The 15,095-nt window shown below is 34.1% G+C and overlaps 1 protein-coding gene across 1 annotated transcript in view; it reads right to left on the reverse strand.

The window, feature by feature from the left end:
• LOC145685020 (serine protease inhibitor 42Dd-like) overlaps positions 1 to 15,095 on the reverse strand; it is an 87,687-nt gene that overhangs the window by 63,945 nt on the left and 8,647 nt on the right. The window contains exon 2 of the mRNA XM_081757360.1: positions 3,712 to 3,760. Coding sequence (XP_081613486.1) covers positions 3,712 to 3,760 — 49 coding nt within the window. The remainder of the gene's footprint in view (positions 1 to 3,711; positions 3,761 to 15,095) is intronic.

A 15,095-nucleotide genomic window follows, 5' to 3' on the forward strand; every position in this document is an offset into this window, starting at 1 on the left:
TATATTAAGTATTTAAATATTATTTCCCCCTTTTTATATTAATATATGTTGTAGAAAGAAGCTTCCTCTTTCTAATGATAAACAGTTTGTATAGATCGGCGGGGTGTAAAATAGTATTATGGTGTCTAGTTGGCAGATATCTGTAATTGCAAAGAACTTTGGAACTCGCCTGGTATATTAAGTATTTAAATATTATTTCCCTTTTTTTATATTAATATATGTTGTAGAAAGAGTCTTCCTCTTTCTAATGATAAACAGTTTGTTTATATCGACGGGGTGTAAAATAGTATTATGGTGTCAAGTTGGCAGATATCTCTAATTCAAAACAACTTTGGAACTCGCCTCGTACATTAAGTATTTAAATATTATTTCCCCCTTTTTATATTAACATATGTTGTAGAAAGAAGGTTCCTCTTTCTAATGACAAACAGTTTGTTTAGATCGACGGGGTGTAAAATAGTATTATGGTGTCTAGTTGGTATATATCTGTAATTGCAAAGAACTTTGGAACTGGCCTCGTACATTAAGTATTTAAATATTATTTCCCCCTTTGTATATTATTATATGTTGTAGAAAGAAGCTTCCTCTTTCTAATGATAAACAGTTTGTTTAGATCGACGGTGTGTAAAATGGTATTATGGTGTCAAGTTAGCATATATCTGTAATTCCAAAGAACTTTAAACGCACCTCGTGTATTAAGTATTTAAATATTATTTTCCCCTTTTTATATTATTATATGTGTTAGAGAGCACCTTCCCCTTTGTAGAAATATTGACTTGATTTAAATCGGTGTGGTGTAAATTAGTGTAATGACGTGAAGTTTCGAGATATTCTGAAATGAAAAAAGTTTTGAAGTTCCCTGTTATGTAGTTTATTTCATTAATATTTCACTTCTTAGTTTTCCTCTTAGTCGATATTAGTCTCTATGTGTTTGGAATTTGTGTTTGCAATGGCGGATTTTCTTGTTTAGTTATTCTGATAATTTATATCTTTTTGCACTGGCAATCCTGTGATGTTGTGTTTTGTCTGCGGGCAAACGTCTGCTAAAATCACCGCGGTAAGGTGTAGTCACTAGACTTTATGGCACCAAGATGCTTCCACCCTTCCGCACCATCCCCTTCATAAGAAAGAAGTGTGTTTAGAAGCGAGTCTCAAGGAAATAAAGAAATGGATAGTTTTATATATACGAAAAAGGGCGGAAGAGTGTTAGTTAGTGTTTAGTTCGTTGACCGTGCGGATGAAATTTCTTTTAGAGTTCAGTTCGTGAAAGTTGACTCTCTTTACAAGAGAGTAGATAGAATATCCCAATATATAGTAAAAGTGATTCTCCGGATCGGAGATGAACTTGTTTTGAATTGTACTCGTAATAGTTACTCGAGTGATTTTTTTTTTTTTTTTTTTTTTTTTGTTTCAACTGATAGTTGAAAAATGCTGATACTGGCTATATAGTTTTATACAAATTGTATATATCAACAGACTTCCTTGAAGCTAGTGAAGGTCCATCATATTCTTTCAGAACTGTGCTACGTGAAAGACTTCCATTGTAAATAATGCGTCGTGTCAGATTGCATGTATATAAACAGTGTTAGATTCGTGTGCATGAAGTTAATTTTATGCTAAAAATCTAATCAGATCGTGGTAGACATGATCTACAGACGGTGCGACTGAAATACTTATACATCGTTCAGATAGTTGTAAATACAGTGAAATCGAGACACGATTCAAATTTCTCGAAGTACACCTAGTCATTCTCTACGAGAAGGACTTGTACATAGTAGGGATGACATACTAAGGTGTTTTGGGATCGTCCACATGGACATAAGAAGAGCTCCAGCAAGTATTGCCGGAACGGAAGAGGCGATACCATCGGTGAAGGAGTAACAAGACAGTCCCGTAAACGGAAGAACGGGATCAGCGCCGAATTGGAAGGAACAATAACGCGTGTGCACAAACTGATAATTATCACAAATCTAATTAATATTACTCGGATACGTATTATCTACTCATTCAGTGTTCATTGGTGATTGTGATTTTTTTTTATTATTATTATTAAAAGTTTGTCATCTGAAAACGTATGGAATTTCTCTTCTACCTACACCTTGGGAGACATCACAGGTATGTGTTGGATTATTTGTTTTATGTTCTTTTCTTTACAGCATTGCCAGAGGAGCAGATAATCAGCGAATTATAGCTTCTGTCTGTCAGCCTATGATAGTTATATGTGACATTATTGGTATTTGCTTCAATGAAGTTAAAACCAAGGAAAGACCCTGAGAAAAGCACTTCATTTTGTTTAGAATAATGAGATTTATCACTCGTAAATTCGGAGTATCCTTCTTTCAAAATTTAAATGTTTTCATTTTGTTTTAATTAAATAATAATTTATTTATGCTCTACCGACATTTCAAAATTTATTTAGATTATTGCATATTAACTAACTTTAATTATTAAAATTACCATAATCTTTCTCTCAACCTTACACATTTTAATGTTTAGGGCAGTTTACTCCATGTCCTACACAATACCGAATCCATATTAGTAAAATAACATAACTCTCAACACAAAACTAAAGATTTCACGATATCTGAAAATTCGTTACTTTCACTGTCTAATATTAACTGTTTAGTGAAGCAATCACTTGTTATTAGCAGACGATACATGTCCCTAGGGGTATGTGCATGGTAACTCACGTTACGTAATGACGTATAGTTTGAAGGATACTAACCACAATAAACTTAAAAGCTCCGTTTTTTTTCTTGTTTTTTTTTTAAAAAAGGAAAGCTGTCTTATTTATACAGATAATTACCAAATATCGTCATTTTATATGATACAGCAAACCTAGTAGAAAAGAAAATACTATAGTAACTCACGTTACAATTTTTTCCCCTACATTCAGAACCTGTGATTTTTAGTACATTTTCTTTTGTCCTGGCATAGCTATGTGCATGAAATGACTATGTAAGATAGGGATACACATAATTTAATTGTGACAAAAAATATTAAATTTTTATTTAGATTTTATGACTACTTATTTTAGTGGAATATGCACAGAGTCGGGTAACTCACGTTACATTTGTCAACGGTCTTTTATTATTAAGTATAAGCAACATACATTTATAATAATTTGAAATAAGCACAGTTTAATTAAGTTGAACATTGAACTTTACTTTAAGAAAAGGTTTCATCAGTTGTATGAAATTTTACTTGGGATACCGACAGAAAAAAGTAAGACCTATGTAATAATAAATAAGGCTTGTATAATATAATCAACATTAAAACTTAGTAGATGAAAGGTAACCTACGGGAAAAATAAGAAAATAGTAATTCTCTGAAAAAAATTTAATGATGCCAGCTACATACAACTATACTTTTTATCAAAAGAATAACTTGACTAAAAATTATAACTAATTATATTTCTTTCGTGAATTTTTGTCCCTATTTTCGTGGACATACCCCTAGGTAGATTCAGACACTTTTTTTTAAAAATCATTTTTAAAAATATTTGGAAACAAAATCACAGTATATAACAGCTTCGTATCGTGCTAATCTATCACTTAGTGAGTACTGTGGAACGAACTTGTAAGTGTCCAACATATAGTTATCACGGTGTAAGTGAGTGCTGTCAGTGAGTCAATATACGACCAAATTGTACCTGTATATTGTGAGTGAAAATGATGTGTGAGTGAAAGTATTTTTATTTCAAATACTTACCCAGAATTTTGTTCATGGCTACCGTTGTTTCGTTCGCTAGTTTTCTTTCCTGAAATATTATACAATTCAATTATCTTACAACGAACTCACAACTCATACATGTATGTTATATGTTCATCTAGCTGTTTAATATAGTAAAAAGTATTTTTAACAATTAAATGTTAGTCCACTTACTCGACGCATGATGGCAGACTTACTACTTCTTCATAAAATTATTAACGGGAAAATTAACTCCGAATTGTTGGTCTCCGTTCTCAATTTTCGCGTACCTTTTCGCCTTACTCGTAGTCATACGTTACTAACATATGTAATACCGCACTATCAATTATACATTGTTCCTTATACTTCCGCCTGGCATCATTGTATAATAATTTATTGTCATTTTTCACTCTGAGAATTATTTTAGAAACAAATTAAAGTCTCTGTAAAAGTGATACATATATTAGTGTAGTGTAAAATGGCCATAGATCTGTATCTCAAACATTTCTAAATAAATAAATAAAAATAAATCACCAAAAATATCTGCCTGTAACTTATTTTATTAATAGGATCGCGTTAGTTAGTGATAGAGCGCTTCGCTCTACTGCGTGGGGTCCCTGGTTCGATCCAAGTTCCCGCCAAGTAGGTTTTGTGGTGGACAAACACCGTATGTATTGGTGTTCTCGGAATTCTTGCATTTCCTCCCAGTTTCTTCACTTCACCATTTCGTTCATTACCGTTTTACTTAATATCGAAGCATCGTAGGACGCTAAACTATTTTTTTTAATTTGCATAGTAAAACAGGCACTCTGAGAAACAGGAAAATATTTGCTTGCCACAAGCAACTGATGCTATAATCGTGGTAACCATAGAAAAATTAATGAAAAATGCAACGTATTGAACTCTAAAAATAAGCTTAAAAATCACTCAATATATGTAAAAGTAATGTAAGAGGAAAATAATGGTGAAATTAATCGATTAAAATTAGAAATAATTTTCACTATAATGCTATGAGAATTGTCTTGAATAGTGAAAGTTAATGTAAAATTTAATTGCTAAAATCAAGGGCATAGGAAAATTAATCAATAATTATGAAAAGTTACTGTTTTCAAACAAAACTAATAATTAATAAAAAAAATAAAATAAAAATATGATTATATTGATAAAATATTAATGAAAATTATGTATTTTTAAACATAATTTTAATGTAGGGTATCTGTTTGATCTACAAGGAATAAAAGTTTTATAAATGATGTAATAAGTGTATATTAACTCAAAGTCACCAAATTCTTAGTAAATATAATAACCTTCAATAATGGTGATTTAAACGTGACAAAGTCCATGAGTGCATGACCGAGACTTTAAGGCAAGTTGGTGCAAATTTGAGAAATAGACTTGCATTAATCCACATTACAATATTTGGTCAAACATTAAAAAAGATATATAATCATAAAACTTAAAGGCATAAAAATAAAAATAGTAAACGAATTTAGGTATGTAGGAGTGTGGATTATTAAATATTTAAAAAAAAGAAATAACAGAAAAATCGTAAAAAGTTGCCAATAAATTGCTGACAATTGCAACAAGAGATTTTAGATTAGACAAAAAAGATTTTTAAATTATATCAAAGCAATTTTAATGGCAATTTTATAATATTGTGCAAGGGTTTTTTTATCAATTTTTATGAATAAAATATTAAAAGAAACTGTAACTAGAGTACAAAACAGAATTAATGGAATATATTTTAGGTCATGGAACATTTTAAAACGCATGATGACAAATGCACATATGGAGGTCAACACACATCAAAGCACGTGGAAAAACGATACATATATATATTTAAACAATAAAATAAAAGACATAAGAAATGAATAAAGACAAGTAGTTAAGATAACAATAGAAAATAACCTAAAACTAGGAAAAAATTATATACGAGTAATATCAAGATATTTTAAAAGACAAGTGTGGAAAGAAAGACAAGATGAAAAATAAATATATATATATATATCTTAATGTTTGCACTTGATAATGTTTTGTTTTATACACTTATGTACAATGGGTTCTTAAGAGTAGGTTTAGATGTAGCGAGGTTGGCTTTATTCCGTACTTTAATGTAGTATCTCACTATATTGATTTGGACAGTTGAAATTACAGAGTCGCACCTGTATACCAAATTTATTAAGGTTCATGCCATTATTGTTCAATGCAAATGATTTTGATTTTTTAAAATTTATGTTCCTTATGCAGAGTCGTTTTGACGCGTTATTAGTGTCATACTAAAGAGTCCGACTAGCATATGTTTCCTGCAGTAGTTAGGCCTTTAGTATGACGCTAATCATAAGTCAAAACGACTATGCATAAGGCCCTGTATGTCTAGGTGTTTGTAATTTGTTCTTGTTGCAGTAAATCACGATTGCACTTGTGCGAGATGGCTCTATTGTGAACCGCACGTCTTTAGATTTATGTTGGTGTTTAGTTCTTTATTTGTAAAATTGAGGTGCTACGAAAATTTGGAATACGATTCTGCGAAACAGGAATGGGCAAACTTGGCAATATTACACACTGATAAGGCATTCTCCGAAACAGAAAATAACCCCGTATATCCGTCGAAAGTAACTAGGGTTGTTCGAATTTTCCCCAGCCCAAAATTCCCCACTGGATTTTATTGGGTAAAACCCACATAAAAACCCACAATAAAATACAAAAAAGCACATCTCAAAAATATACTTCAAAACTTGTATTGAAATAATAATATAATTATAAAGACTTTCTTTAATCGTACATTTTAGTGTATGCCTAGTTTCAAAATTGGCTTAAAATATGTAAATATCACCACAATAGAATATAATTGAAAACAAAAAAGGTTTGGGAATCATTCATAATGAATTTTATTTGCGCTTAATCATATTCCCTGTAATACTGTTCAACTGCAATCTATTATATAAAAACGAAAAGAATCTCGTTTGTGCACACAACGTGGGTAAACGGTTAAACCGTTTGAAACGCATTTTGGATGCAGTCATTATGTACTAGAAGTATGTTTTTCATCAAGTTACTTTGATTAAAATGCGTTTTCTATAGGGGAAGCGGAGGGTCAAAATCTATGCGAAAATCTGTTTCACATGATTCTGTCAAGTTAGGAAGACGACATTTTTTTTATGTAAACTTCCCATTAAAAGTAAGTGAACCGTGTCCCAGTGGTTTTGAGAGTTTCCATTTTAAGTGAGGGAAGGGGAGTATTTTCTATAATTTGAAAGCGATGTTGCCTGTTGTTTCTGATTGCATCACATGGAGAAATGATTGAGCAGTTTAAAATAAATTTTTGGATATATAGTACTTACCTACCCTGAAGTGGGTTCTTAGCTATGATATTACTTTGATTGGAGGGCACATCCTCCGAAAAGGAGTAGAGGAAGTTCAAAATTCATGAAAAAACAACTCACAAGTCCGCTAAGTTAGGAAGATGAAACTGTATATAAACTCCGGAACCTCATCCATCTCATCAATGATGAAAATTTGATCGAGATCGGTTTGGTGGTTCAAGATTTATTAAGTCATAAACGTAGTCACTTTCATATATATATATATATATATATATATATATATATATATATATATATATATATATATATATGATAAAAAATATTCAGCTGCAGCTCCATGTTAAAATTCGCCAGGGGCGGCTCCTGAGAAAAGTAAAACTGATAAAAATAATTTTATCGCGTGGAACTAAGGAAAGAAAGGTCATCTAATTTACTAATTATTGTACACAACAGTAAGCTCATCAAGAAAGATTTCTTTTAATTCTTTAATTAAAAAGAACCTTCTTTTTACTGGCGTGATTTCACTCACGATCTGCCTCTGAAATTCACTCCTTTCTACCAGCGATGCCAATCTGAAACTTTACAAAATTCCATCTTGAGAAGCAGAAATTCCCATTTTGCTTTTGACGTCACACTAATTACAATTAAGAAAAAACTTATAAAATATGAAAAAATGAATCTACTTCATGACACTAATTTTAATCAATATATGAGTTTTTTTTATCCATAAGCTTCGATCTTCTACGTTTCGGAATAAGAATTTTCCTTACTTCAAAGAAAGAATTGAAAGTATTGACAAAAACAAGTACATTTTGTTGTTAGAATTTAGTATTGCCATCACTTCTTTGAGCTATCATCTTCTTCCCAGTCTAATTATAATAGTAATACAGTAGAGCGTCGATTATCCGAAGTAATTGGGGAACATGGGTGTTCGGAAAACTGGTTTGTTCGGATAATCGAACTGTACATGTTTATTTGCCATGCGCGGAGCGGCACGCCTCAACTCTAAGCTGACGCAGCTGTTGCTGTGAACAGCTTTGATACTGCCGCTATTTCTACAGCCAGTGCCAAACCGACAGAAGTGTGCTGATTGTTGAAACACAGCGACTGGCGGCTTGGCCTGTCAGCAGCGCCTTATGAAGGCCCCATTAGAAGCAATGTTCCGCCAGCGGTGGCTCAGTGCGGCGACTACTGTGGGAAACTTGGTTTGGGAGTGAGGGGGATGATGGACGGTAGGGTGGGAGAGTAACAGGTGCGAGCGAGTACACAGTTTGGTTAAGCGGTCGTTCGGTTGACCGACGTTCAGATAATCGACGCTCTACTGTATTATATTCTCCACTGAAGAATCTCCAGTACTATCATGTGGGACGTTTCTTAATTTGGTTTGTTTCTTGATTGCTTTTTAAAAAATTTCCTAGGAAATTACACTTCGGAAGATCTAAAACCCAATTGAATTTTTAGAATAGTTACCGCAAAGTTTGAAACTATATTTGAAATATCGCTTATACTTGCCTCCTGCCCCCTCTGGAAACCACAACAGGGGCGACCTTGCATCAAGTCACTGTACAAAATTATTTTCAAATTAACATGCATTTTTTTCGGTAACAAAAATTGGCAATTAAAACTGGTTTCAAGTTTATTAAAGATTCAGTTTACTTATTGGCCACAGATAATTTTGTTGATTGTTTTGAAGTTTGCGTTGATGAAGTATGAAAAATTCCACATATACAGCCAATTTGATGAAAATTTCCATTATACTTTTTTTGAGAAATTAACGTCAAAAATCCTGCAAAAAGCGATTCTTCCTACAGGTTGACTGCTTTGTACTTTAATTTTCTCCGACGTATTACTGGTCGTTAAGGTTTCCGAACCATTTTTTTAAAAAAATAATTTTAAACCAGTTGAGAATGTTACAAGAGCATTGCCAGAACGAACTTAAAAAGATATTTTTTTTTCGATAACATTGTATATTGAATTGTATATTGAATTTATTGATTAACTAATGGCGCAATAATTTTGGAATCAATAACTGTAATTGGTTTTGAATCAATATTGGTATTGATCAACACTAATGTCATCTCTCTATGACTTCCGGTTCCCGAGCTATGGCTTCTTAAATCTCCCGAAATCGGAACTTTTTTGACCAATATCTCGGGGACGGTAAGAGAGACTGAAAAATTCCATAACTTCTTTCAGATAGTTTTTGATGCTCAATCGAATAAAGGGCTCAAAATGGAGAAATTCGCAAATAACACACACACAGACATAGATAATTCAATACCGAACTTTTTAAAGTTCCTTCAAAATAAAGTAAGACAGAAACGGAATTGATTCTGTACTACAATAGTTCCTATACAATAATTGATAGTTATATTAATTTCATTATGAAATGGAGCAACAAATACTTACTGTATCATGAATTCAAACTTCTTTTAGTTCGTTCAGTACAAAACATAAACGTTGTAAGACGTAAATTACAAAATGGAAACCACCCATTTCTGCAAGTTGAACATAGACTTTATAAATTACTAGCTATCTTTTGTAACTGTTTTCTTACGCAATATAGTTTAAGTGTGCTAATTTGTATTGCTCTATCTTCTGCGTCTTCTTCGAAATAAACGCTCTCTTCCGGTGTAAAACGAGAAATCCAACTGGTTTTTGTGGAATGGAAAACAATATCATGGTGGGGTTGAATAAAAGGTGAAAAGTGCTAGCGAAAGATAGCAACAAGCTTTGCTCGCTGATAAAATGCAAGAGAAATTCTCAAATGTCGTTACAAACTTGAAGGATAGTTGTTATTATCTCTTCCTGGATTTTGACTCTATAATTGAGATAAATTCACCGCTTTGTTGTCCTGACATATGAAGCTATAAATAGTCCATAAAGTAAGTTCTCGGAATCTGTCCGGACTGCATGTGTGAAAATTTATTATGTATTTTAGAAGATACGAACAGATTTATTAATAAAGTTGCATTTATTTTCGCTGCAATTTTCTGTTTTTTTTTTTCTTTCTCTTATCAAACTTTCACGAGGCGAGAATATTTTAGTATTGTGTTATTTAGAATGCACGACAACTTGTCAAGAAAGAAAAACTCGTCTTAATCAAAATGCACTATGAATGCAACTGCTAGTGCTATATTTGCAGTAAAACCTGTATGCATTGGCTATCATCGGTCCGATTAAAAAAAAAAAAAAAAAAAAAAGGACAAGTTTTAGAAAATAAGCAAATTTTAAACAAAAATTATTGTAAATTATAATGCGTTTATTTCTACCGTAGTAATTATTTATTTTCTATGTATTAGTTTCTATTTTATTACTATATTGTAGAAAAATACAATAACATCTAACAAATATTTGTCTTAGTTTGCATACTATAATTTTAAAGTGGTAAATTCAATATTACCACTACAATAGTACATCACATTCTTTATTGATTTAACCATTCTGGATACGACAATAGATGCAGAATACTCCAGCTCCAGGAGACACGAACATCGAAACTGTTCCAAGGCTCGCGTAGCACAATACCAAAGGTAGTCCTTAGTTGTGGATTTACGAACTTCGAACATTTACCGTGATAATGGGAAAATAAAATGAAATATTTCAGTTTAAGGTCCCTCAATTGTTGCACTTAGGCTGAGGGAGACGCATGATTAAGGCAGTGGATGATGATAGAACAATTGGTGGAATGAGAATATTGGAGGAGAAAACTTACGGACACGATGTTGTCAACCACAAACTTGCTTGGTCAGGGATCGAAGCAGAAACTATGCGCATTAGGGGTAAACGCTGTACCACTGAGCAGGCCCGTATCCACGGAGGGCTAGGGGGCCGAGACCCCCTAAATTTTCACTGGCCTCCCTAAAATTTTCACGGTAGGCTTGCAAATGAACTATAATATGATGATGAACTATAATATGGTTGGGTCGGGTCCCCCATAAATTCTACCGCCCCCCCCCCTACATTTTTGGGCTGGCTACCGGCCTGGACAGTTGGTCAACTTAAAGACAGTGGGCCTTATGCAGAGTCGTTTTGACGTATGATTAGAGTCATACTAAAGGCCTGAGTACTGCAGGAAACATATGTTCAGTGGCGTTTTAAGGAGCGGCTTCCGGGCTTAAGCCCCCCCCCCGAAATCTTACTATAGTAAAGTAAATTAAGTATCTTGCAGAATTTTTACATTTCCAGGCAAAGCCCCCTCCCCCCCGAAAGTTAGCAAAGCCCCCCGAAACAAAATCACATACGCCACTGCATATGTTAGTCGAACTCTTTAGTATGGCACTAATCACGCGTCAGAATGACTGCATAAGGCTCAGTAATGCTTATCTTAGGAGGAAATGCAGGTTGCACAAAAATGAGGTCCAGTTAGATGGCGAAGTTAATTGGTTTCATTGCACTTTCGAAATAATATTTTATCGGTTGTTATGCGTTCTCTACGTTTGTAATTTCCATAAAGCAAAGCAAAAATGCTCTGACAAATGAAAGGTACTATGTCCGAAGTCGTCTGACACAATATTGCGTTAATATTTGAGCCCTCTCTGTTGATTTAATGGCTAACGCTCATGGCTCTATTACTGGTAGGAGATCGTTGAATGCATTGCTACGCTGTGTTCAATTAAAAGTACTAAAAGTAAGCTCATGTAAATATCCTGTTTACGTAAAAACGTTAATGCAAAGGGCGTTCAATATAAGTTTTACACAGATGGGTAAAACATTTCTATTACTGTAATACGGGGTTACTTTGCACAAGATTTAAGGAATTAAAAAAAAAAAAAAAAATCGAATGTAACTTACAAACGTGGTGATTTAGAACACTGTATTTTAAGCACATAATAACTACATGAATAAGGAAAACATTAGTGCAAGTTCATTAGTGAACATTCAGTATGACCATAGTTATTGAAATATAAACCTTGGTGCAAAGTAACCCCATAGGTGGGGTTACTTTGCACAATATACAAAAAAGTATGTTCAACATACGAACATAACGTTTCTGCGCAATGTTTTCCCGTCAGTATTTATATATTTTACTTTCTACACATCACTGCATACAGTCTACAAATATTGATATCACAATGATAGTACCGGTATCAGTACTTAGTTTGAATTATCGATATTTGTAAAGAAAATTATGTATTTTCTGGTACCGGGACAGGAACCACATTCTAATAGTTTAGCATATGTCCCACAAAAATGTCAACTCAGGAACAGAAAATACAATCCCCGTGAACTGATTTGTCTTGGTTATTCCTTATGTCCAAGAATATACCAACCGTAATCAGTGGAAGATTTATGGGCTTCGGGACTTGCAGGCTGAAGCCCACCCAAATTGCATGATTTCTTTTTTAAAAAATCTAATGTTAATTATTCCTATGTGTATAAGCTTCAAGCCCCCCCCCCTCCAAAAAATGTAGTGATTTCTAAAAAAAAAGCGGTCTTTGTGAGTGAAGCCCCTCTCAAACTATTTTTTCTGGATCCGCCACTGTTCGTAATTTATTTTCCAACAAGAAATTCATTTCGCCATCTACCTAAATAGGAAATTTACCTAAATTTAGAATGCAGGAGGTTCCAGTAGTAATAATTTCCTATCTAAGCGGTATTTTGGACCTGTGCAAAGTAACCCCGAGTAGAGGCTGAAACCCTTCTCCCAATTTTAATTTTTTATGACTTTGAAACGTTTTACATTTCAATTTCAATTATTGCATGGAAGTCCTATTATACATAGTAGTATTCTACGAAACTGGCTTGACTTTGACGGAAATTCTTGTACGTGATATCTTTTAAATTTTGGCGGCCTTTACAGTGACTGCTTTCCATACCTCTACAACAACAAACCCTCCGGGTAATAACTGATGTTAACCGCTAACATTACAACCAAAATACAGTTAGATGTTCTATCTTACGGTGGCAGTTGAAACCTTCTCTTTACAGTTAATGGTTTTACCGACAGAGGACTGAAGCTCTTTTCATATTTTGTGCCAGGTAACCCCTGATGTGCAAAGTATCCCCGTCCTACGGTAGTTGCAAATTGTGATGAAATGTTAGATGAAAACGCTTTGATCCTTTGGCTTCAAAATGGTTAATAATTGTTATTTCTGTTATTTCCCATTGTTCACAGATAAACCACAATGGACACTGAAGTAGATATCAGGACCCGCCAACGGTCGGTAATGACATTCCTGTCCAGAATCGGTGATGAATTAGCCACATCAATTCATAGGAAGTTACTTCCGATGTGTTATAAGAATCACACATTGGATTGCGCCAGTATCCAACGCTAGTTGCAGCGGTTGAAAAACCTCAACTTTCTAAATCAGGCCAGAAAATTACGGTCTTGCTTTTCTGACAAGGAACGAACATGAACGTGTCATCTGGACATCCGAATCAAACCTAGTCCATTCGATAAGCATAACAAAGATATGTTCATGCACAAAAAATTAGATGCCATGGACAACGGAGTAAGTCCCTGGAGCCCGTTAACCCTGTTATTATAAAAAAAATCGTAGACTCGCAGTGAAATAGTTATTGCATCAACACTGTTCATTGGAAAGTCATGGTTTATAGTTCATTCTCTTCAACATGAAACAAGCTTTCCAGAAGTGCTATGTATTGGGACTCATAACGTACTTGAACAGGTTGGATAGGGAGAATGTTGGGAAAATTTCCTCCAGAAATCCCTGCCATCAACTTTGGCCCCCTCTGGAGTGCCCCCGGGTAAAAGGATACAATCCAAATGTATCTCGAAAAATACTATAGGGGATAAGAAATGTATGTACCAAGTTTTGTATTGATAAACGGAATAGATATGAGGAAAAAGCTTCTATACCAATACACAATTTCCCCTCATACCTATTATGTCTATCAATACAAAATTTGAAACACACATTTCTTATTTTTCGAAATACATTTTTCGAGATACATTTGGATTGTTTGCTTTTACCCGGAGCCACTCCAGAGGGGGCCAAAGCAGGGATTTCTGGAGGAATTTTCCTGAGATTCTCCCTATTTTCCCTGTTCAAGTACGTTATGACCCCCAATACATAGCACCTCTGGAAAGATTGTTTTACGCTGAAGAGAATGAACTATAAATCATGACTTTCCAATGAACAGTGCTGATACAATAGCAATTTCACTGTGAGTCTACGATTTTTTTTAAACAGGGTTAATGGGCCCCAAGGACTTACTCCGTTGTCCATGGCACCTAATTTTTTATGTATGAACATATCTTTATTATGTTTATCAAATGGACTAGGTTTGATTCGGATTTCCGGATGACACGTTCATGTCCGTTCCTTGTGAGATCAGTAAGGTGTCATTTTCATAGATTTCTTGGAACATCGTTGCACAATTAACAAGAAACATTATTGTTTATCACTGGATAAGGTACGATGTGCTTTCCAGAATAAGAGACCGGAGATGCAAGGTAAGGTCAGCAAACTCCATCATGACAATGGCAAGTCTCATACAGCCATAATGACAGAGCAGAAAATCATGAAATCGACCCTCAACCACTCTATAGTCCGGACTTGGCTCCTTCGATTTCTTCCTTTCGGTCATCTGAAAGCTCACCTGCGAGGGAAAACATTCGACAGTGACAAGGCCTTCATTTCTTGTGTGAAATAATGGAGAAAAGCCCACCACCTGAATTTATCAAAATGCATTCAAGGCATGGAAAGAACGTTGAACAAGATGCGTCATAACAGATGGAGTCTATATTGAGTGGCCTCGAACAAAAATCCACGGACACGATGTTCACCACAAATTCGCGTAATAGGGGATCGAACGAGAACCTTCATACCAAAGGTGAGTGCTCTACCACTGAGCCACCGATGTGTTTTCAAGTGATTAATAAGGCATTCAAGGTGTATTATGATAATAAATACGATTTTAAACGTACACTCATGTCCAAAATGATTGTCACATATCTATAACTGTCTTCTTGTAAGAATATAATTTGATAATGATTTTGCAGGGTACTTTTAATACTGATACAATGTGTATAATCGGGAAATGTATATTTGCGGTAAATTTCATAGGAAAAGAATTATAAATACGAAAATTAGAATGAGTAAAACAAAATAA

Source organism: Thermobia domestica, chromosome 5 (genome assembly GCF_964235325.1).
Source record: "Thermobia domestica chromosome 5, izTheDome1.hap1.1, whole genome shotgun sequence".
In the NCBI taxonomy this organism is placed as follows: Eukaryota; Metazoa; Arthropoda; class Insecta; order Zygentoma; family Lepismatidae; genus Thermobia; species Thermobia domestica.